The sequence below is a fragment of the Anolis sagrei genome, chromosome 1 (genome assembly GCF_037176765.1).
Source record: "Anolis sagrei isolate rAnoSag1 chromosome 1, rAnoSag1.mat, whole genome shotgun sequence".
NCBI lineage: Eukaryota > Metazoa > Chordata > Lepidosauria > Squamata > Dactyloidae > Anolis > Anolis sagrei.
Window position 1 is genome coordinate 254,068,756 of NC_090021.1, and position 22,141 is coordinate 254,090,896.

At 40.4% G+C, this 22,141-nt stretch overlaps 1 protein-coding gene across 3 annotated transcripts in view; it reads right to left on the reverse strand.

Moving 5' to 3' along the window:
* DKK3 (dickkopf WNT signaling pathway inhibitor 3) overlaps positions 1-22,141 on the reverse strand; it is a 41,651-nt gene that overhangs the window by 18,660 nt on the left and 850 nt on the right. For 2 of the 3 annotated variants that reach the window (XM_060766900.2, XM_060766906.2), the window contains exons 2-4: positions 18,321-18,549; positions 7,755-7,892; positions 5,946-6,029 (exon numbers count right to left, since the gene is read on the reverse strand). In XM_060766900.2, the coding sequence (XP_060622883.2) occupies positions 5,946-6,029; positions 7,755-7,892; positions 18,321-18,533 (435 nt within the window). In that variant the 5' untranslated portion in view covers positions 18,534-18,549. The remainder of the gene's footprint in view (positions 1-5,945; positions 6,030-7,754; positions 7,893-18,320; positions 18,550-22,141) is intronic. The other variant, XM_060766912.2, reaches the window with a different exon arrangement.

A 22,141-nucleotide genomic window follows, 5' to 3' on the forward strand; every position in this document is an offset into this window, starting at 1 on the left:
AAACCAAATCAAAAAAATTCAACTGTGTAAAAATGCGTAGAATTACTTTGTATAATGCTACAGAGACAAAACGTATTTGTCTGTGGTGAGATCATGCTGGACTAAAACCAATATGATGTTAGCGTTAGGACTTTATCCCACTCTTCTTCCCAGTGCAGACCTCTGTAGTGTCAAAAACATTATCTGGAATATTTCCCAGTCACCTGGAACAATTTTATTTTTAAGATTACATGCAGACTTTCAGCAGCAAGGAAGCTGCTACTGAAGACAACAGCTTCCATCACTAGACATGTGAAATTAGTCAACTGGCAATTGAAACACACAGAAATAGATTGGGATTTTATATCAATATTCTTACTCTGCTCTTTATTACATTAAAATACTATTGAAAGATAGAAAAGTAGGTGCCAGGAAAGGAAGTTCTACAAGTGGCATGGCACGGCCCAAACACTCATGTCCTTTCCTTCAGTTTGGATATTAGAGAATCCAGAGGAGAGCATATTTCCCTTCTATAGGCAGACTGGAATTTCTTTTAGAAAAGATAATAATAATGTTATTTGTTACCCACATCTTCTCATGGCTCAAGGCAGGTTACAAAACAATTAAAATACATAAACACAGCAAAAACACTACAAACACACACTAAAATGTACTTCCATAAAAGTACTTACAAAAATGTATCTCTTTGAAATACATATTAAAACAGACAAAACAGAGATTGAACAAAGATCATGCATAAAAAATTCATGTTTATGTTTGAAGACTGTCTGGGTAGGCCTGCCGGAAGAGACAGGTCTTCACTTGTGTCTTAAATTCTGACAGCTGGTTTATTTGTTGGAGCTCTTCAGGCATGTCATTCAACAGTCTTGGGGCAGATGATGAAAAGGTCCTCTGGGTGGTGGTTGCCAGTGTGTGGGGCACATGGTATGGGGGAAGGTGATCTTTTAGGTAACCTGGACCTAAACCATGTAGGGCTTTAAAGGCCAAAACCACCACCTTGTACTTTGCCTGGAAACTAACTGGCACTCAATGGAGTGACTTTAGGATAGGTGTAATACCTGGGCTGACATTTGGAAAGATGGATCCGGGAGTACTCCCAAGCTGCAAACACAGTCTTTCAGGGGGAGTGTCACCCACACAGAACTGACTGACAAACCTTCATCCCCAGATTAGGACCCTTGATGGCAAGCACCTCTGTTTTGTCTGGATTCAGCTTCCATTTGTTTTTCCTCATCTAGCCCACTCATCCTCCAGGCATTCATTCAGAGGAGACATGCTATTCTTAGCCATCTATTCTTTAAAAAAGTTTTGTTTTGCTTATTTAGCAAAAGCAAGCCATTTAATCCTTTTTACTCATGAACCTTGGGAGTGATGGAACTGTGTTTGTCGTAACAATTTTGGAACCACCAAACAGACTAAAAACTTAAACAGGGGGCTTATTTCATGCTTATGTAAGACGTCCTCTGTTAAATCAGCTTTTGGAGGTGAAGGAGCTCTTGCAGGGCACAAAATAGCTAACATTTTGTGGTGAAAACCTGAAGGTCTTGTTGGAAAAAGTAAATCTAGGAAGGGGCGCAGCTGGTGGATCAGCTGAAGCTGATAGTAACTCTTGCATATATAAGAGCTCAATTTACATGTCTGAGTTCTGTATCAAAGTTCAATTTGGATTGGATTGGATTAAATACTGGCAATTTTCAGACATGCCACACAGTATGCCCGGCCTCTGTGGCATTCTGGGACATGCTGCCTCATATGCAGCATAAATGATTGGGGATTGGGGGGTGGGGGAGAGGAACCACAAACTTCACTTGTGCATCCTTACAATGGCATCCTTACAATGGTGCTAGTACTTTTTTGTCAGGATTTTCTAACAACTTCACACAAAATTCCCCCCAAATCCCTTGTTTTAGCCGTCCTCTCTACATTAATTTATTGACTGGTGGAGGCATCACAAAAGTGTCTAGATATGTTCCAATAAAGAACAGTTACATTGTCCGCCAAGACCTGAAGTGATTGAGCAGAATGTACTATCGCCAATAAGCCAAGGTTTCTACAATTCCCTGACTGATACAAACCAAGTCACAAACTTGGGAAAATAAATTCCTCAAAGAAATGTCTCCAAATGCAGCAGACACTCTTGGGGATTTGCAGCTGAGGAACAGTAGAAATACAAGGAAAAGGCTCAGAGTGCTTTCCACTATACTTCTGCAGTAAGTACAGTTTGAGTTCATTGCAGTACTGTATATTCTTTTGGATCATATTCGTGACAATAGCCAGCACTGGCTCAAAGATTCAGAAATCTCAAAGGGCCATCTGCAAAATATGTTTGCAGCTATTTAGGAGAAAAGGGTCTCAAAGATCTTATCCAGATTTACATTAAAAAGCATAATTTTCCCCCAAAGGTTCCAACTGAATCCTACCATTCTGCAGTGCTTCTTTCCTATACAAATGCTGTGATACAGCTAGAGTGAGATAATCTACATACAGCCCAATTTGCCTCTATTCAGCACCAAGTGACCTCAATATAATTGCTTATGAAACTGCACATGTATGAAGAACTTAACTGAACACACCTGGAATCAACTGAGTTGCTGTAACATAAGATCAGATGAGAAGTGAAATAGTAGACCAGAATACACACTAATGCTCCTTATTGCCTAACTACTAATTGCAGACTCCATCCTTGTGTTCCTCCCAGCCTGAACAGATTCATATATACTTTTCAGGATTAATTATTAAAATAGTAATCATAACCAAAATTTAGGCTGAACAAGGTTCTTACCTATCCAAACATGGAAAATCAAGGTACAAGCCCAATACATGATGGTAAGGACTACAAACAACCATCATCCGCACCAATCTCACCCTATAGTTTAAGGCTGGAACAATAACAGAATAAAACACAACACATGATATCAATTAAAACAATGACCACAATTAAAACGCAACATCAATGTAAAAAGCACATAAAACCAATACATACTAAAACAATCAAGCCATACTCTAACATTCATTCTTTCAAATCCATAAATCAAAAATATCTGAATAGACTAGTATTCAGTGTTATTTTAAATTCAGACAGCATATTCAGTTGTCAAAACTCTTCTAGCAGTCATTCCATAAACTGGAGACAGGTGAAAGGAAAGTCCTTATACCATGAATTCTCTAGTCTCGAATGAGAAGTTGAAGTTACCCAAGAAGTCTCAGCGACCCCAGTACCAAGATCAACTCCAAGATCACTTCTATGAGTACAACCAGATACTCTGATAGGCAACAGGATGGACAGTACACTAACAGGATCCCCTTTCTATTCCTAATCTTCAGACTCAGGTATACATAATTCAATGTGATTTGATTCCCTAACAGGTAATCTGGTCAGATTAAGGTAGTCTTTATAGATCCCAGCTACACTGTCCCTCATTTCTTTGGGTAGTCTTAACGATAGTTATTACTAATAGTATTGCCAGAGATCTTTAGCAATAATCACAGAAGAGCTTGCTTGCACAATGAGAGTGTGGATTGGAGGTTGGGGCTAAGCTTAATCAAACTTTAGCCCGACATCTGTGCAGGCCAATGTTGCTAAGTAAAACATTTCATTTAGTATAGTTTTCTGAAAAGGTACCAGAATGATCAATGGTTAGTGTCACACATTCTATCTAGAGCTGAAGTGCATATTCGAAGACAAATTGTTAAAGCAAGTCTGGGGATTCTGACCCCCTCCAGATGTTGCTGGATTACTAGTCCCATCAAAACTCAGCTAGGGCTCCTGGGGACTGGTGTTCAAAAAGGAAACTCTGAACTAATTATTAAACTACTTCTCATCTCAGCAAATTCTCTGACTTTTGGTTTCCTCTCTCAAAGCTGCATGAAGTAATTATCCCTATCAAATGCACATCTTCTAAAATTTATTTTAATATATTAGTTTTAAGGTGCTTTTGTTTTGTTTCATTCCCTCTGTTTTACAATTTTTATTGTAAAATATTTTATTCTTGCCTAGGAGGATTTTTTGTGGCAGCATTTTCAGTGGGCTCCAGCAGCTTTGTTTACACTTGCTGTCATAATTTGGAATCAGCAGTAAGCTGGTGGTTGCCCCTCCTAGCACCCCTTGCCCCCTGCACAGCTGACCACAAGAGCCTCTTCAGGAGATCAGGGAACTGCCCCAAAATGCAGTTGGCACTGTTATGCTCCCAGACTTCCTAAAAAGAGCTCTGCAAGATGAAGGAAACGTTGCATGGGAAAATTTCCTTGTCATAGCAACCTTCTATGCCCATTTTTTAACAGAAGCAAAACTTCAATTGCTTGTACTATATTGACAATTAGAGGAACAAACTAAAATGTACATATTCAAAGAACACAGGAGACAGGGTAAGCCATAATGTATTTAGATAATTAAATATAATGAATGCAATAACTATATTGACCTATTATTTTATATAATAAAATAAGTACTATTTTAATGCAAGTAAAAAAGATGTAATACAAATATTTTCACATTAAATTATGTACTCTTTCTGGCACAGGTCAGACAAGGAGACTGAGATAAAGGAATGCCTGCTGAGCTGGGCATTCACTCCAGATCTCTCAGATGACAAGCTGTTTATAAAAGCTCTTGGATGACAGCCGAACATCTATGTTAGTGCCAATGAATCCCAGTTGAAATCTGAGTAAGGAATAGTCTGAGTACGTAAACGGCACCTCTCATCAAGACAGCACCTTCCAAGCGCTGGATTCTTGAGCCATTATTGGCAGAGTCCAGTTCTTGTTCTAGGGAACAGGAGCAGATATTTTCACTTGAGGATTAGAAGGACATCAGTTGAGCAGTTGCCAAAGTTACAATGTGAAGCATACTTCTTTGTGATGTAGAGCTAGAGCTGAGGCATTGCCTCTGTTTTCTTATAATGTTAAGAGATGGGGGTAAACTTTAATCCATCACCATTTTGCATTGGTAGCATCCATCAGTTTGCAGAGCAAATTAATTGCACTAAGACGCCACTGACATTGGATGCTACTGACATACAACGGATATCTATAGTCCTAACTAGCAAGAAGTGACATGCTGCAATGGTGGATTAAGGTGTTTCTCTCATTCCTCTCCACAGCTTTGACCATAAGCCACCATTGATAGCACTTTTGAAACATTGCTCCTCCAATTAAAAACAACAACAACAACAACAACAACAACAACAAAAACAGCAAAGGACCTCCACCTAGGAAAGTCTGTTCTACTGCCAAAAGGCTCTTTTTCTTCCTCACACACTCCATAGGATCCATTCCCTAAAAGGAATTTTCCTCCTGGTTTTGTTCCTCCATTCTCATCTCCACATAGGGAACAGGAAAGAAGGGACATAACCAGTACTCATTCAAAGAGCAGAGTCAAGTTCCTGGCTAGAAATGCAATGACATCAGGAAAAGACACCCTTATATCATCCAGCTCAAAGACACTTGTATGGGGGTCTGTCTCCCATCTTCTTTCATTATCTAAGCCCCCCCCCCCCACACACACACACACACACATATCTCTATAGGAATAATTAACCAATACACATATTGTGCCAGGCACACATGTTCTAAAGACTCATTGCTTGCTTCTCTGAATTGGACTTACATAGGCCATTCCATGAATGGATTGGGTTCTCTTCCCAGAAAGCACTGGTGTCCAACACAGCCTGCCCAGTGAACCAAGAAGGCAAGGTGACGATGATCACCAATTCTCCTTCATCAGTTCTCATCTACTTCATAGGGTCTGCCACCTTTCTAGGAGCTACTGCTGTCTGCAGAGAAATCACAAAAATGGTGCCCTTCCTACAGCCTAAGCAGTAGTCTGCCAACTTGACAGAACTCTCAAGATAACTGAGAAACATGAACCATAGGAAGGGCATAATAATGTTTATTCTGGAAATTATTTGTTCCTTGTTTGTCTTTGAGAAAGGAATTACAGTACTTACATGATTCTTCTTGTTATCTCCTTCTTGTATTGATGTAATAACTGTTTCTGAATAGCTCGTAGATCCTGTTTTATCATCAGTTGCCTAATATATTACAAAGAAACATAATACAGCAAGTTAGAGACTTTAATTATATCAGTCAAACAATGTCCTGTGTTTTTTTACTTCCATGCATAGTTATTTCACTTTGTAACAACTACCATACAATTGTACATTAAATCAATTACATACAAAGATTACCAAAAAGTCATTCTGTTTCAAAATGTAGCCACCAAAGGTGTTTTAAAAAACAGCAACACTCATCCATAAATAAATAAGCAACACAAGACAAATCATCCATTCAGCATTTGATGGGAGTGTTGGAAAGGCTATGGGAACTATGAAGTGTACGCTAGATCATCCTTGAACCAGTTTACACAGATCTCAACAGAAATTGAGAAGAGAACAGCAATGTAATCTTATTGGGTAGCAAGTGGAGAATAGGATTTTTCTTGTGAATTTCCGCTTGTTTGTTCCACAATAAGTTCTTGCATATTAAATTTGCAAATATTTTTCACTTCAAAACTTTTTTTGAAAATGCTGCACTATGAACCCATACTAACATAACAGCAGCTTGTTTTCAAATTCATTGAATCAATGAATCCCACACTAATCACACACACAAGGTGTATTCACCCACCACTTGAAACTGGGGTGTGAAAAATTCAGCCCATGGGCTGCATGTGGCCCCCAACACACATTTTCTGGCTCCAAGGGCCCTCCTTCTAAGATTCCTGGCCATTAAATTGGGGTGATGGAAAAAGCATCCAAAACACACTAAATCCATGTATAAATGTGGCCATTTGCATCCTTTCCCCTCAAGATCCACCCAAAGCTTTTTAAAATCACCTGGAAACTAGCAAAATAGAAGTGAAATCACACTATTTCCTATGTAGACATGCAAAAATCACTTCCACTGTAAAAAATATCTCCCCCGTCTAAAGCTACACAGATCGGTAGCAGTTTCCTTCCCCTAAACATGCTGGTTCAAGCTTTTAAAGCAGGCCAGGGTAAACTTGGACCCTCTAAGTGTTTGGACTTCAATTCCCACAATTCCTAACACCTAACAATTCCTAAATTCCTAAGCAGCCTTCAACACATGCCCATGTCTGCTTTAAAGCCTTATTGTGCAACAGACAGCCAAACCTAAGCAATAATGAGAGAAGACTGGCAAAAGATGATGTCTTTTATTGCCCTGTAAGTGACAGCAGCAGCTGCAGCCAGCTTTGCAGACAGTGTCAGAGTTGGGCCAAGCAAGTACTGTACATCCTCTATCACTGTTGTTTCAGCTCCTGGCCCTGCTAACTTTGTCAAACCACCCTTTTCTGGCAATCAATCAATACTGAGTTGCTTCACTTCAAAAGTGGTGATTCACCTTTTAAATAATTAAATAAAAATCACAAGTTCTGTAAAAAAAAGTCAACTTTTCAAAGCCAGAATTCATCTTCAGACACTTTTGGTTTTCGGACCATATAGCCCGAAAAAAACCCCACAAGAACTTAGTGATTCCAGCCATGAAAGCCTTCGACAATACTTTTGGTTTTGTTTTGATTTTACTGCTCCACCATGAGAAAACCCCCCTCCCCTGCAGGGAGGACCCTGAAGAAAACAACCCTGGTCTTCACACTTGCCAAAGTTGCCCAAAGTTGTGCTAACCCAAACTTTCAAACTAACTTGCAGGACAATGCAAAATAAAAGAAATCACAGCAACCTGAAGTGGACAATAATGGTAATGCATACAATAAACAAGCTGATAATGCTAGCTCTTACCTTATCAATTTTTTGGTGAGTATGTATAGTTTTATTTCCAATTTTTGTATCTCTGTGGGAGTCGTTGTGGTAGTTTGCAGGCAACTTCTCAAAATCAATTTCTGCTAGCCTTTTACTGCCTTCTTCCTCTGCCTCCATCTAGTGAAATCATGTTCAAAACATGATTCAATAAATAACACCTACTGTTTAAACCAATGGAATCACATTTGTTCATTACATAGATTACAAGAAATTGGTCTCACCACCCACTCAAAGCATCAAGGTCCATACACAGGCATGTTTACTACCTGTGATGTGACTTGCAAATTTGTATGTCTTATTTATTTATTTTTATTTATTTATGGTATTTCTGTCCTGCCTTTCTCAGCCTGAAGGTAACTCAAGGTGGCTTATTGTTCATGTTACCTGTCAACTTATGGCAACCCCATGAATTCCATAGGGTTTTATTAGGTAAGGAATACTTAATGCTTGTTTTACCAATTCCTTTCTCTAAATCATAGAATCATAAAATCAGAGAGTGGGAAGAGACCACAAGGTCGATGCACTCCCAACAGATCCAATTAAAAACTTTCAGAGAAGGATATTCCACTATGCTTTGAGACAGCATTTCCCATGGTCAAACAGCTCTTACCACTAGGAAGTTCTTCCCAATGATTAGATAGAATCTTTTTTTCCTACAATTTGAATCCATTGCTTTGTTTTTCTAGTCTCTAGAGCAGCAGAAAATAATCTTGTCCCCTCCTCAATATAACATCCTTTCAAATATTTAAACATGGCTATAATGTCCCCTCTCAGCCTTCTTTCCTCCAAGCTAGACATGCTCAGCCTTTTCTCATAGGGCTTGGTTTGATCATTTCAGTCACTCTTCTTAACTTACAGCACTTGGTATTCATTGGCAGTCTCACCTCCAAGAACTAACCAGGGTTGATCCTACTTAGCTTCCAAGATCAGATGGGAATCAGATGGGATGAGAATGCAATTCACAAGCCTAAGTCTAATTGTCACCTGAACTAGAAAAAGATGTGCTAAATCAATAGGACTTACATAAGTACTGACATAAGGAGTTCTATTCATCCATCGGGTCTGCTTTAATTAGACAACACTAGAAGCCACAGTCCACTATGTGGGGAATTGTGTCTAACTGACTACTGCACCAAAACACAAGGCTTTACCCAAAGAGTCCCTAAATTACACAAATTGGGGAAATGGCTTTAGGGTTACACACCCATTTAAATCAATAAAGTACACCAAATTTCATGTATTTGGAATGTTATGATTGTGAAGATGGAACAAAAAGACACAGTGACAGACTGCTGAAAGTATATTTGTTATGTGAGTGGAAACAGGCAACAACTGCAGGAAAACCTTTGTTGGTAAATATACCATAAACACACCACAATTGTCTTAAAAAGTTGTTCCAAATGGATCCTCAGACTTTTCAGTTATGGAAGGCTCTGCTGAGAATGAAGCAGCAGTAACAGTTCTGTACAGGCAGAAACCCAAAGCATACCAATTTATTAGCCATCATCACTAGATTTTTATGACAGGGATTCGCTTGTCAAATCCCAGTTAGGTGTACTGAAAGATGAGCAGGAAGTCAAATGTTGTATAGGAGCTACACTGTGTACCAGTGTGATATCAACACCAGTGTGATATCAATATTGTCACAGTGTGTCAACAGTGTAGCCCATGAGCAACATATGGAACTTTGTGGGATCCAGTATGGCTTTTTTGATGTAATGGATTTCCACAAAACCCCTATTCTCATTTTTTTAGCCACCCCTCCCCCCCCCCCATACACAAACTTAAAACCTATAAAGGGCAATTAAATGATATTTCCCCCTTCCACCTTACATACACACACCTGAAATAACAAAACAAAACTAGAAAGGCTGGAAAGGCAACTAGGAGTAATGCTACTTCACTTACAGTAACTGGAAGTGCCAGCCACAATAGTGCACGGCTGTTGTCCATACTTAGCAGCTAAATTTTAGCCTGATGCTCAGCATAGCACTAATATGCAAAGCAAAATAAAGGAAACATTTATCTATTCTGAGCTCACGGGTGCATTATAAATAAAATCAGATATATTATCTGCCTTACTGGTGTAACATGTACGACTTTTTCCTGATGGAGTGCTAATGGAGGGAGAGACTGGAAATGCTGCCTAGGGGCCTGTTTTCCACAGCAAGAGAACTCACACATTTTATGTGGGACCATCAAACCAGATGCCCATAGCACCATGACTGATTCAAATATACATAATGGGAATTCCCGTTGCACTGAAAGCACTTGTATATATGCAAAACCTTTGCACACAAAGTGGGCACCTGAATAGAGTACAGAGTGCTATATTTAGCAGTATTGTTTTTCACCCTGTACTTCAGATTCCATAATATTATTATTTTCAGCACTCGTGACATTATACTAACATTATTGCAAGGTGCTCTCACTAACTTAGTTCTTGCTACAATGCGAGCTAGTCACTCACCAATTCCTTGCCAACTTTTGGAATGAGGTGTTTGTCGATTACGTTTTTATTCCATTCTGCTATTCATCAATTCAACTTTGCTAAAATGTGTGGAGGAAAGGTTCTTAAACTCTGTGGAAAGAACTAGACATGCATCCATTCTCTACCACATTTCAGCTTTCTCCATGCACATGGGATTATGCTTTAACACCTTGCACAAATTAGCTACAACATTACACATAAGATGTACCTGAAAGTGTCCTCTCAAGTGGAGAAGTTGTGCCCACCTATCCTTCTTGGCTTTACTCTAATCTCATCAATCAATTTTTTCTAAAAAAAAAAAAAAAACTCTTTTGTAATCTGTGGGCTCTATCAAGCACAGCTATATTTTTCATATTGCAAAGAAAAACATGGAAATGGTACAGTTCCCTGCTCCTTTTCTACAATCTTACTTTTTATGTAGCATTTCAAAATAGTGGTCTACTAGAAACTGAGGCCATTCATATTGCTTCATTTTGCCTTGGAATATAAAGTCTGCCCCAAAACAGATAGCACAGACACCTGGTCAAATAAAATAACATGCGACTGGAGGTCTTCAACCCTTTATCCCCCACTATGATCCCAATGACACAGTTATGGCTATTGGTATGAACATTTTATAGATGCAAACCATGTGCCTTTGGGATGAACTGTATTAAAGCCACAGACAGTTTGACAGCACAGATTATAAAGTGGATATTTTAAAAATATATAGCCTTCTACATAAGAAATAACTTGTACTGATAGGATTTACTCAAACCTCATTACGACTGTCTGTGGGCTCTCTCCAATGCCGCTTCTATTTCTGTATGCGTGGGGTTTTTTTTCAAGCTATAAAGAAAAACCTGGAAGAAGTGACATCTTCCAAATTCACTGGATTTGTAATTAATTGATTTAAATTAAAATAATAATTATCCACAGGTCACTAAAGTGGGAGCATCATATAAGCTACATTTCTTCCTCAGTTTTAATATATTACATGGCCATATGTCCAGAAACCATCAGAAATTATGGTTGTGACCTATAAAGTTCTGAACTGCTTAGACCCAGGCTACATTAAGGATAGCCTCCTCCAGCACTAATCATGAGATCTTCTGGAGTAGTATTGGTCTTTCTTGGGCCTTTGAAGAATATTTGGCAGTGCCACAGAGGCTCCCATTCAGAGTCCTGATCAGACTTCATTTTGACACCCTTTTGCTATCAGGAAAGATTTATATTTAGACTGTCCTTCAACACCTATCAGGACCCTCTGGTGGCACCGTGGGTTGAACCACCGAACTGCTGAACTTGCTGACCAAAAGGTCGGTGGTTCGAATCTAGGGAGCGGGGTGAGCCCCCACTTTTAGCCCCAGCTTCTGCCAACCAAACAGTTCAAAAACATCCAAATGTGGGTAGATCAATGGGTACCGCTTCTGTGGGAAGGTAACAGCACTCCGTGCAGTCATGCTAGCCACAAGACCTAGGAGGTGTCTACAGATAACTCCAGCTCTCCAGCTTAGAAATGGAGATGAGTACCACCCTCCAGAGTTGGACACAACTAGACTTCATGACAAGGGGGAAACCTTTACCTTTTTTTTTTACCCATCAAATTGACCTGATCTATTGTTCATCTTAATGTGTTTCAAAATGTCTTCTACTAGTGCCCTTGCCTTTTCAGTTCATATCTGACTTTTTAAAAAACAGTCAGACTTCAGAGTTAGTAGCTTCTCTGCACACTATATGCAGTAAGGCAGCATGCAAATTAAAATAAATCCAAATTTGTATAATTCCACTTTACCACGATCATTTTCAATACAGCTTTGTTTCACATTTCATTTTAAATACAGGCAGTATGCACTCTGAATTTACAAACCCATTTGATGGCAGTCGTTTGAACATTTTCAGTATTCACTTCAAACCCAAAATGACAAATGTTGTATGGAAAGGCCCAACCTTCCCAGTGAACAGAACAAAGAAATTGAGCATATAAATAAGCCTGCATCAGAAATTCAGTTATAACACCGAACATTAATTCAGAGTGACCATCGCCGTTCTTAACCTGAACCCTTTTCAGCTGCTAAGATGAAAGAGGGAGAAAAACCTAAGGCTGTCAAATCAGATTATGCAAATAGGACATTATAAAGTCTAGAAACTAACAGCATTTTTTTCTTAAATAATAGACTGAACATGTTCAAGGGAGAATTTTAAATCAGGCTACCATTATTTGTATTACAGTTTAAATCAAAGTGATTTAATCTACCTCATGTTAACAAGAGTCCTCTTAACTATGAAATAGGGAGAGAGCATAAAATATGAGAGAATTGATGTTCTTGTTTACCATGGGCAATACTGCAGAGTGGGAGAAGAGGAAAATAGGGTGGGACTTTGTGCTTCAAGTATCAAAGGAAACTCATTGATGCCAGTGACAGCTTGACAGTAACTGAAAGGAGGGCAACAAAGATTTGTCACCACAATGTCAGTAAAGAATGCTTTAGGAAAGCCAAAAGCAGGAGTCACACAGATACAGTTTACAGGTACAGAGAACTGCTTGTGCTTCCGGCATGGATTCAGTGCTTGAAGTCTAAAAGAAGTTGTCAAGTGTTAACCCTGCCTGGACACCATGTGTACATCTATACTGTAGAATTAATAAAGTTTGACACCACTTTAACTGCCATGGCTCAATGCTATGGAATCCTGAGAGTTGTAATTTCACAAGGCATTTAGCCTTTTCTTCCAAAGAGTACTGGTGGCTCATGAAATGAAAACTCCCAGAATTCCATAACACTGAGCTATGGCAGCTAGAGTAGTGTCAAACTGCATTAATTCTACAGTGTAGATGCACCTATATCTATCAACACAGATGTGATTTTCCCAATTGCAGATATGACGCCTTGCTGTTCCATATGCAGCAACAGAGATGGTTCTGCCTTTTTTTCTTTTTCTTTTTTTGTCGTGTCAGGAGCGACCTGAGAAACTGCAAGTCACTTCTGGTGTGAGAGAATTGGCCGTCTGCAAGGACATTGCCCAGGGGAACGCCCGGATGATTTGATGTTTTATCATCCTTGTAGGAGGCTTCTCTCATGTCTCTGCATGAGGAGCTGGAGCTGATAGAGGGAGCTCATCCGCCTCTCCCCAGATTCAAACCTGTGACCTGTCGGTCTTCAGTCCTGCTGGCACAGGGGTTTAACCCACTGCGCCACTGGGGGCTCCTATGATTCTGCCTGACTTTGTAACATTCACTGTTTCACATATTCCAGATATACACTCATAACACTGGAGATGGATTCTAGTTTGAATGTGGCTTCAAATAAGAAATATGTGTGCTTAAAACTTAAGTGATTAGAGATGTGATCCATGGATGAACTACTTCTAATCCTGAGAAGCAAATGCAAGTATGAAAGTGTGAGTTACCAGAATTCAGTACAAAGAGCAACTATATTCCTTTCAGTCTCTCAGGAAAACAAATCTAAAACAGCTGGTTTACTTTCAGCTATACAAACAAAAGCCTTGTTCACTCCCTCCCCTGCCCTAATCAAATACTGAATGTCAACTACCGAGCTCCACAAGACATACTAACAGCTTTCCCCATCTCATATAGCATTTGTGCATCTCTCAAAATAACAAACAATTGTCATGATAAAGCAAAAATCTTTGTGCACCACACAGTAGAATCTCACCCTTCTTTTCTTACCCTCGTCCCTTAACACTTTTGAAATGCCTGGAAGTATTTTCCTTCTTTGCTTCCATGACTTGTGACCAACAGAGAAAATGAAGAATAGGATAAAACGGATATGGAATCTTCTTCTAATGGCTTTAGCTCTTGGGAAATTTTGGAACATGGTTTTGGAATTTTGCTTCTTCCAAAGAACATACAATTTTTCTCAGAGACTCATTTATAAACAATTGTAATAAAAAAAAATGCTGTGAAGCATCAGGAAAGAGGGAGTGGAACAATCCAAACCTGGAAAACAAATATTGTGAGACTCCCTCAAACATAAGAATTGTTTCAACTCAACATTGTACAGAGAGAGGAAGTTTCTCATACTCAGTGTCATGACCACTTTGCAATGTGCAGAGATTAATATCTTATGTATTCAGTCAGCTCGTTTCCAGTCAGCTTTTACAAAAGTCCAGTGGTTCTCAACCTGGGGTCCCCAGATGTTTTTGGCCTTCAACTCCCAGAAATCCTAACAGCTGGTAAACTGACTGGGATTTCTGGGAGTTGTAGGCCAAAAACATCTGGGGACCCCAGGTTGAGAACCACTGATCTAGTCATTTCCTAGAGGAGGTGGAGGTTAGGAGCAGCCTGGAGGGAAATGTGGAGAACCTTTATGATTGACTGGGAGAAAGTGGGTGGAGCTTAGTTGAAGTGCAGAAAAAAATTGCCTTTAGGGGGGTGTTTTAAAATCTGACAGTTTAGTCAGGGTCTGAGTTTTGAAAAAGAAAGTTAGGTTTTGAGAGAGTTAGGAGAGGAGAAGTTAGTGAAGCCAAAGTGGTTAGTTAGAGAATACAGATAGCTATTAGAGAAGAATAGCTGGTGAAGAGATTGTAAACAAATCCAAGGGAAAGGACTAGGTATTAGTATTAGGAATTCTAGTCAGATGGAATTAGGAATTCTAGTCAGAAGGAAGTCTGCTAGTTTCCTGAGGAAGTGAAGAGTTGTTATTGGAACCAAGTACTGAACTGTTTTAAAGTAACCATAAACTTCATCTCAACCTTGCAACCATTACACTTAAGTGCCTGTGTTTTTGAAAACCACACAAATAAACAACTTTGTTCTTTGTTAATCAACAACTGTCTCAGAGTGCCTCTGTGTAAAGAAGTTCTAAAGCAAGTTAGAGAAACAGAGTTTCCAGAATGGTGGCAGCAACAATTTAGAAGAATCTCCGTGTTATTCACCTCAGTGTTCTGAGCCCTGAGTGTGAATTCAGCACATTCCAGCTTACTTAAAAGCTCTGGTCAAACACAAACTGAAAACTCTTTTTAAATTGTGCGGTAGCCAGTTTCCATATTAAAGGTTCCTCAGAATATCGTGTGTTGGTAGCAAAGTCTCTGCAGCCTCCAAAGAATTAATAGAATTTTTTAAAAAATCTGTTACAGAGGCATTACATTTTTCCATAATTATGTTGGAAACCGCTTTGAGTCCCCTGCTGGGATGAGAAAAGCAGTATACAAGGGAGGGAGGGAGGGAGGGAGGGAGGGAGGGAGGGAGGGAGGACAGAAAAACAGAAAGAAAGAAAAAAAGGAAAGAAGGAAAGAAAGAAAGAAAGAAAGAAAGAAAGAAAGAAAGAGCAAGCTAATGATGAATAGCACTGGAAGCCAAAGCTCAAAAAGCTTTATGGGAGGATCTTATTTTATGGGATGCCACTTTAATCTTCACCTGCATCTTGCTCTCTAGCAATTTCATCATCTTCAAGTTGCTTTTGCCATGCAGGGGAAACACATAGGAACATATAGCATACATGTAGGTTTCCTCTCCTAGGACAAACAACAGCTTTGGGAAGGAGTCTATATAGTGGTGAGGATAACTCAGAACTCATAAAACAGGCTATGAAGAATTCTGGGAACTCAAACCAAACTTTCCCAAAATCTAGTATCAACACCTCTCCTCCTATCCCTATGGCTCCAATACATTTTGGGACCACCGCTGCAGCTTACATTAAAATCCTCACTGGAGACCTTATTTGTGGATCTGCATATGATGTTTTGTTTGGCCCTTTCCACTAGACAGGAAACAGTTCTGGACACATCCTACTGTGTCGACAGCAGTAAAAAATAACCTTGGGAGCAATTTCTTTTCATTGCAAGCCAGAGAAAAAGCCACTTTGTAATTTCCAAAGCTGAATGCCAATGTAAAATGCATACAAAATATAATTAGGCTGTGTAATAAGCCTGCTAACATAATTTAGGAAGCAGATTGACATCTTTCCACATTTACTAATGACATACAACATAAAATTAGCACTGAGGAGCACCAAATAAAGCCTGGCCAGGAATCAAGTTCTCCACGATCTGAAACTGCATTAAAGGGCAGCAGCAAATCCTTCATATTATCCAAATGTTTAATGAGTCTAGGAAGCCCATTTAAACTATACCCCACCCTAACAGTATTGGCCAGAAGACAGACACTCAGCTTCAGCTAGAAAACTGCAAGAGCTATAGCCGTTAAAGCACTTTCTTTTGCACAAAATGAAAGCCAGGATTTGAAGAATGAGCCAACATGGTGTAGTAGTTTAAGTGTTGGACTAGGACTATGGGAGATGAGGTTCAAATCCCACTCAGTCATAGAAAAAACTGGGTGACCGTCACCAGTCACATTCTCTCATCCTCAAAGGAAGGCAAAGGCAACCCCAGCCCAAAAATCTTTTAAATAATCCTCTTGATAGGGTTGCCTTAGGATCACCATAAGTTAGAAATGACTTGAAAGCACACAACCACAAACAACAATTAGTTTTAATGTTGCTTTCATGTTACTTGTCGCTCTTCACATTTCTTTAACATGCATGTGTCCAGCAACATATACCTCACCCATTTAGTTTGTTCTAATAGGTGTAAATGCAAGAAAAGTAAGGTAAGAATAAGCCTAAAACCTGCTCTTTTCAAGGTCTGTACCTGGATTAATGTGGGCAAAAGTGAGTATCTTATTTGTTAAAGATATTCCATATCTATAGCAATCTTTGTGTGTACTGGCAGGACTGAATCTGGGGAGAGGCGGATGAGCTCCCTCTATCAGCTCCAGCTCCTCATACGGGGACATGAGAGAAACTTCCCACAAAGATGATAAAAACATCAAATCATCCAGGAGCCCCCTGGGCAATGTCCTTGCAGACAGCCAATTCTCTCACACCAGAAGCAACTTGCAGTTTCTCAAGTAGCTCCTGACACGACAAAAAAAAAATTCATCCCCATTCTTTCCTCTCACCGCAATTGCTTCTGGCACCTACTACTACTGACAAATGTCACATTGGGATATTTATTGAAGTCACAGTGCAGAACTTTTGTAAAGTTACTGAGGAAAAAAATAAATGAAAGAAATTTCACTACAGTTCACAGAAGACTAAAATAAAATGCATAGAAGTGGAATAAATGAATACTGGTGGCATTTAGGTATGGAGAGGAAACAAAATCCATGTCATTATCCCAGGAGGTTCACATCCTGCTACAAATCCAGACAACTAATTCAGAAGAACCAACCTATCAGCTCAAGCAACAGGCATACCAGAGGCACTTCTACGCTCAACACATTAGCCCTGGTCTTGACAAAAGCCTTTTAAGGAGCTCTAATCCAATTACCCACCAAGTTCTGTCACACTCCGTTCACCTTGATCAACCCAAGCCTGCCATTTCTGCAACTATGTGATATAAAATATCAACATTTTAGTAACACTGTTATAGTTTGTAATTGTATCTTAAAAGTAATAACTGAAATGAGATGGGCACGTGGGGGTAAAAAGGAACATGCCTTCTTCAAGAATATCATGGAAGAGTGGGATTCTCTCTTCCACATAACTATTAGGGATATAGTAGTCTTATCATTCATTTTTCAAAGGGCCACTTATGATACATTCAAGAAGTCGAATACAGACAGTCCCTGAGTTATAAACATCCAACTTACAAATGACTCATAGTTACAAATGGGCATGAGACAACAGGAAATGAGAGAAATCTACCTCTTGGAAGGGACATTCAATCCTGAAAGAGTTAGCATGGGGAGAAAGGGTCTCCACTGAAGCTTTAGAACCAACATTTGTTTTCACAACAAGCCACATTTTTCAAAATCCAACTATCACAGAACAGAAAGTGAGAGGAGATCTTCTGAATAGGGGCACAGACAGAAAAACAAACACCACAGGGGTGTGAACCCTTCCCTATGCTTTCCAAAGTGCACTCTCCCCCCCCCACCTCTCTATATATGGAGTTACACTTAAAAAATGTACTTGTTCTGGCTTACATACAAATTTAAATTAGGAAAAAACCCACAGAACCAATCTGGTTAATAACTTGGGGACTGCCTGCACTTTATTCCAAGCCTACTCCGACCCAATGTTGTACAAGTAAGTTTGGAGGAAGAGTCACACCTCTTTGACGGCATTGCTCAGCTTATACTGAGTATCCTCCATCAGCTCCTCTACTTCACGGAACATTTCATTCAGACTGGCTTCATCCCTGGGAAAGGTTACGACAATCTCTTCATTTGGCTGCTCTTCTCCATCACCTTCCAAAGCAGGAGCAGCATTCACCACTCCAAGAAGGATGGGCAGGAACAGGAGTCTTGAGCCAAATTGGAACATCTTCAAAATTGAGTCCCTGAAAAACAAATAAAACTAAGAAGATCAAGCAGACTTTTAAGACAGAAGGAACTCATCTCTTCCAACAAGCTTAAAAGAACTACCAATGACTCTGTATGGAGAGCTCTATCAGGCACAAGAAGAGCTCTGAACACAGGCACAAAGGACACAGTCTGTGCAATATCTTCATGCTTATATCTATACATGGCCTCTTATTCATAGTCATCCATAGTTTAATTTACCCATGCTCCAAAGAACAGTATATTCCCCCAGGAAGTGTTTGTAGGCCTCTCTGGGTCCTCCACAACTATTATATGGTATGTTTTCGGCCCAAGTTTATAGGATTCACTGTTAACCACAATTTCAGGTATCCATGGGAGGGAGGAGGTCTTGGAAGATATCTCCAGGGGATATTTAGGTTATACTGCACAGGTATGTAAACTGAGAATAATTACCAGGAATTGCAATGGCAAGGGTAGTTTACAAATCAGCCATATCCCTGAAAAAAAATAGTAGGTAAAAATCTATTGCTAGTTTGTGATCTCTATCCCATCCTCCACTCCATTCATTCGTTCCTTTCAGCCGTATTCTGTCTCACACTGCTGCCTGCCATACTCTCCTGGAAGAAAACTGCCACTAACTTACAGAATTAAACTCAGGGAAAGTTTCCATTGTTGCCAATGAATTCCTTCCCTGCTTGCTCTTGAAATTTATTTGCCATGGAAGTAGAAGGCCGGGAAAGAGATAGAGCAGGTAGAGAGGGCCTTTCCAATTGGTATCCCCCTTCATGTGGCAACTGAGAATGGAAAAGACATCATCACTCACTGGCCTCCTTAGAATTTTAAACTGTGATTTCAGAGGGGAATGGGAGGATTTGGGATGTGTGCGAGGCTTAAACCTCTCCTTGAAAACCACCAATGAAACTCAAGCTCCCAAGGAATGTATCTGAGATTTTCAACAATAGATTTGGGACTGAGGGCTTATGCGATGAGGTCTAGCCATTCCCACAAACAACTTTTGTTGTTTTAGAAATGGAGCAACAGGAATTAAAGCACCACAGAATTTACTTTCAAAATATGGGTATTTTAGGAAGCAAGCAGTCTTAACAAGGTAACAATGGAGACAATTTTGAGGGGAGGTATTGTTTCCCTCAAGCTCCATATATTGAGGTTGAATGGGCATATTTTGAGAGCAGGCCCTCCTTGCTCTCAAAGGAGCAACATTTCCACCAAGTGCTCAAAAATCCAGGTATTTCATCTATGTTCACTTGCATACATGTATATATGGGCACACACAAAGTCTCTAGCAGTTTTTATCCTCACTAGGAGAAAGGCTTTTGTAAAGCTAATGAATGTGCATATGGACAATTTCAACAGAAAGGAGGAAACCATGAAAATGAACAAAATCTGGCTACCAGTATTTAAAAACTCTAAAATTAGGACAGTAAATAAAGAGGAAAACTCTGAAAACAAGGGAATTCCAGAAAAAATAAATAAATCAGGGCCAGCTAACACCCCCCAACAAAGGATTCCCCAGGCAGGAAGCAGCCAGACTTTGAAGCTGCAGGGTTATTCAATGCTAACCAAGGTCATCAATTGCAACATTCACACGTGCCTCAAACAGCCAAGGGTTCCTTCTCCCACAGATATATAAGCCTCACTTGCCTAGTTTCCAACAGACCTCACAACCTCTGAGGATGCCTGCCATAGATGTGGGTGAAACATCAGGAGAGAATGCTTCTGGAAAATGGCCTTACAGCCCAGAAAACTTGCAGCAACCCTAATGAACATGATCCATTCAAGACCAACTAACACCATCACATTGATAGCTCATCACATACATTGTGTCCAAAGGGGTCAATTTCCCTCCCAGCTACTACGGGGATTGCAGCTAAAATGGGAGGGAAAAGGGTGGGTGGAGAGATGGAGTCCCAGTCTCTGCTAATTCGGGAGTCCTGGGGCTTTGACCCTGCCAGTTGCGACTCTGCTGCATCACTACCTCTACTGAGAGAAAAAATTGTATTGAGGTTAATTCACTTAAAAGTGAATTAAAACCAGTAGCCCCCTGATGGTGCAGCAGGCTAAACTGTTGAGCTGCTGAACTTGCTAACCAGAAGGTTGGAGGTTTAAATCCAGGGAGCGGGGTGAGCTCCCACTGTTAGCCCCAGCTTCTGCCAACCTAGCAGTTTGAAAACATGCAAATGTGTGTAGATCAATAGGTACCACTTCTGCGGGAAGGTAGAATCATAGAATCATAGAATCATAGAGTTGGAAGAGACCTCATGGGCCATCCAGTCCAACCCCCTGCCAAGAAGCAGGAATATTGCATTCAAATCACCCCTGACAGATGGCCATCCAGCCTCTGTTTAAAAGCTTCCAAAGAAGGAGCCTCCACCACACTCCGGGGCAGAGAGTTCCACTACTGAACAGCTCTCAAAGTCAGGAAGTTCTTCCTCGTGTTCAGATGGAATCTCCTTTCCTGTAGTTTGAAGCCATTGTTCCGCGTCCTAGTCTCCAAGGAAGCAGAAAACAAGCTTGCTCCCTCCTCCCTGTGGCTTCCTCTCACATATTTATACATGGCTATCATATCTCCTCTCAGCCTTCTCTTCTTCAGGCTAAACATGCCCAGCTCCTTAAGCCGCTCCTCATAGGGCTTGTTCTCCAGACCCTTGATCATTTTAGTCGCTCTCCTCTGGACACATTCCAGCTTGTCAATATCTCTCTTGAATTGTGGTGCCCAGAACTGGACACAATATTCCAGGTGTGGTCTAACCAAAGCAGAATAGAGGGGTAGCATGACTTTCCTAGATCTAGACACTATGCTCCTATTGATGCAGGCCAAAATCCCACTGGCACTCTGTACAGGTAATGGCACTCTGTACAGTCATGCTAGTCAAATGACCTAGGAGGTGTCTATGGACAATGCTGGTTCTTCAGCTTAGAAACGGAGATGAGCACCACCCCCCAGAGTTGGACCCAGGTAGACTTAATGTTAGGGGAAACCTTTACCTTTACTTCACTTAAAAGTCACCTAACAGTGGGGCAGAAGTTATGAAAGGGAGGACGCCCCACACAGGAGCCCAGCAGGGAAGCATTTCATCATGCCAGGGAAGCAGGAGTGGGTTTGGGGGAGGCTGGGCAAGCATCCCATTTGAGTGTGCCTTCAAGTCTAGAATTCTGGCTACCAACTAAATGAGCCAAAATTCTCTTCAAGTGATCTGGGAGGCTAATCAGGGCCAGCCCGAGTTGGTACTTCGACAGGAGACTGCTGTTTTCTTTTTCAAAGAAAAGAACTGGTAAAGCCATCTCTGAGTGGTTTTGCCTGAGAAGGTAAAGTAAAGGTAAAGGTTTCCCCTCGACGTTAAGTCCAGTCACATCCAACTCTGGGGGTGGTGCTCATCTCCATTTCTAAGCCAAAGAGCTGGCACTGTCCGCAGACACCTCCTAGGTCATGTGGCCAGCATGACTGCATGGAACGCCCTGACCTGCTAGGTTGGCAGAAGCTGGGCCTAACAGTGGGAGCTCACCCTACCACCTGGATTCGAACAGCCAACTCTTCAGTCAGCAAGTTCAGCAGCTCTGCAGTTTAACCCACAGCATCCTCCACACAGC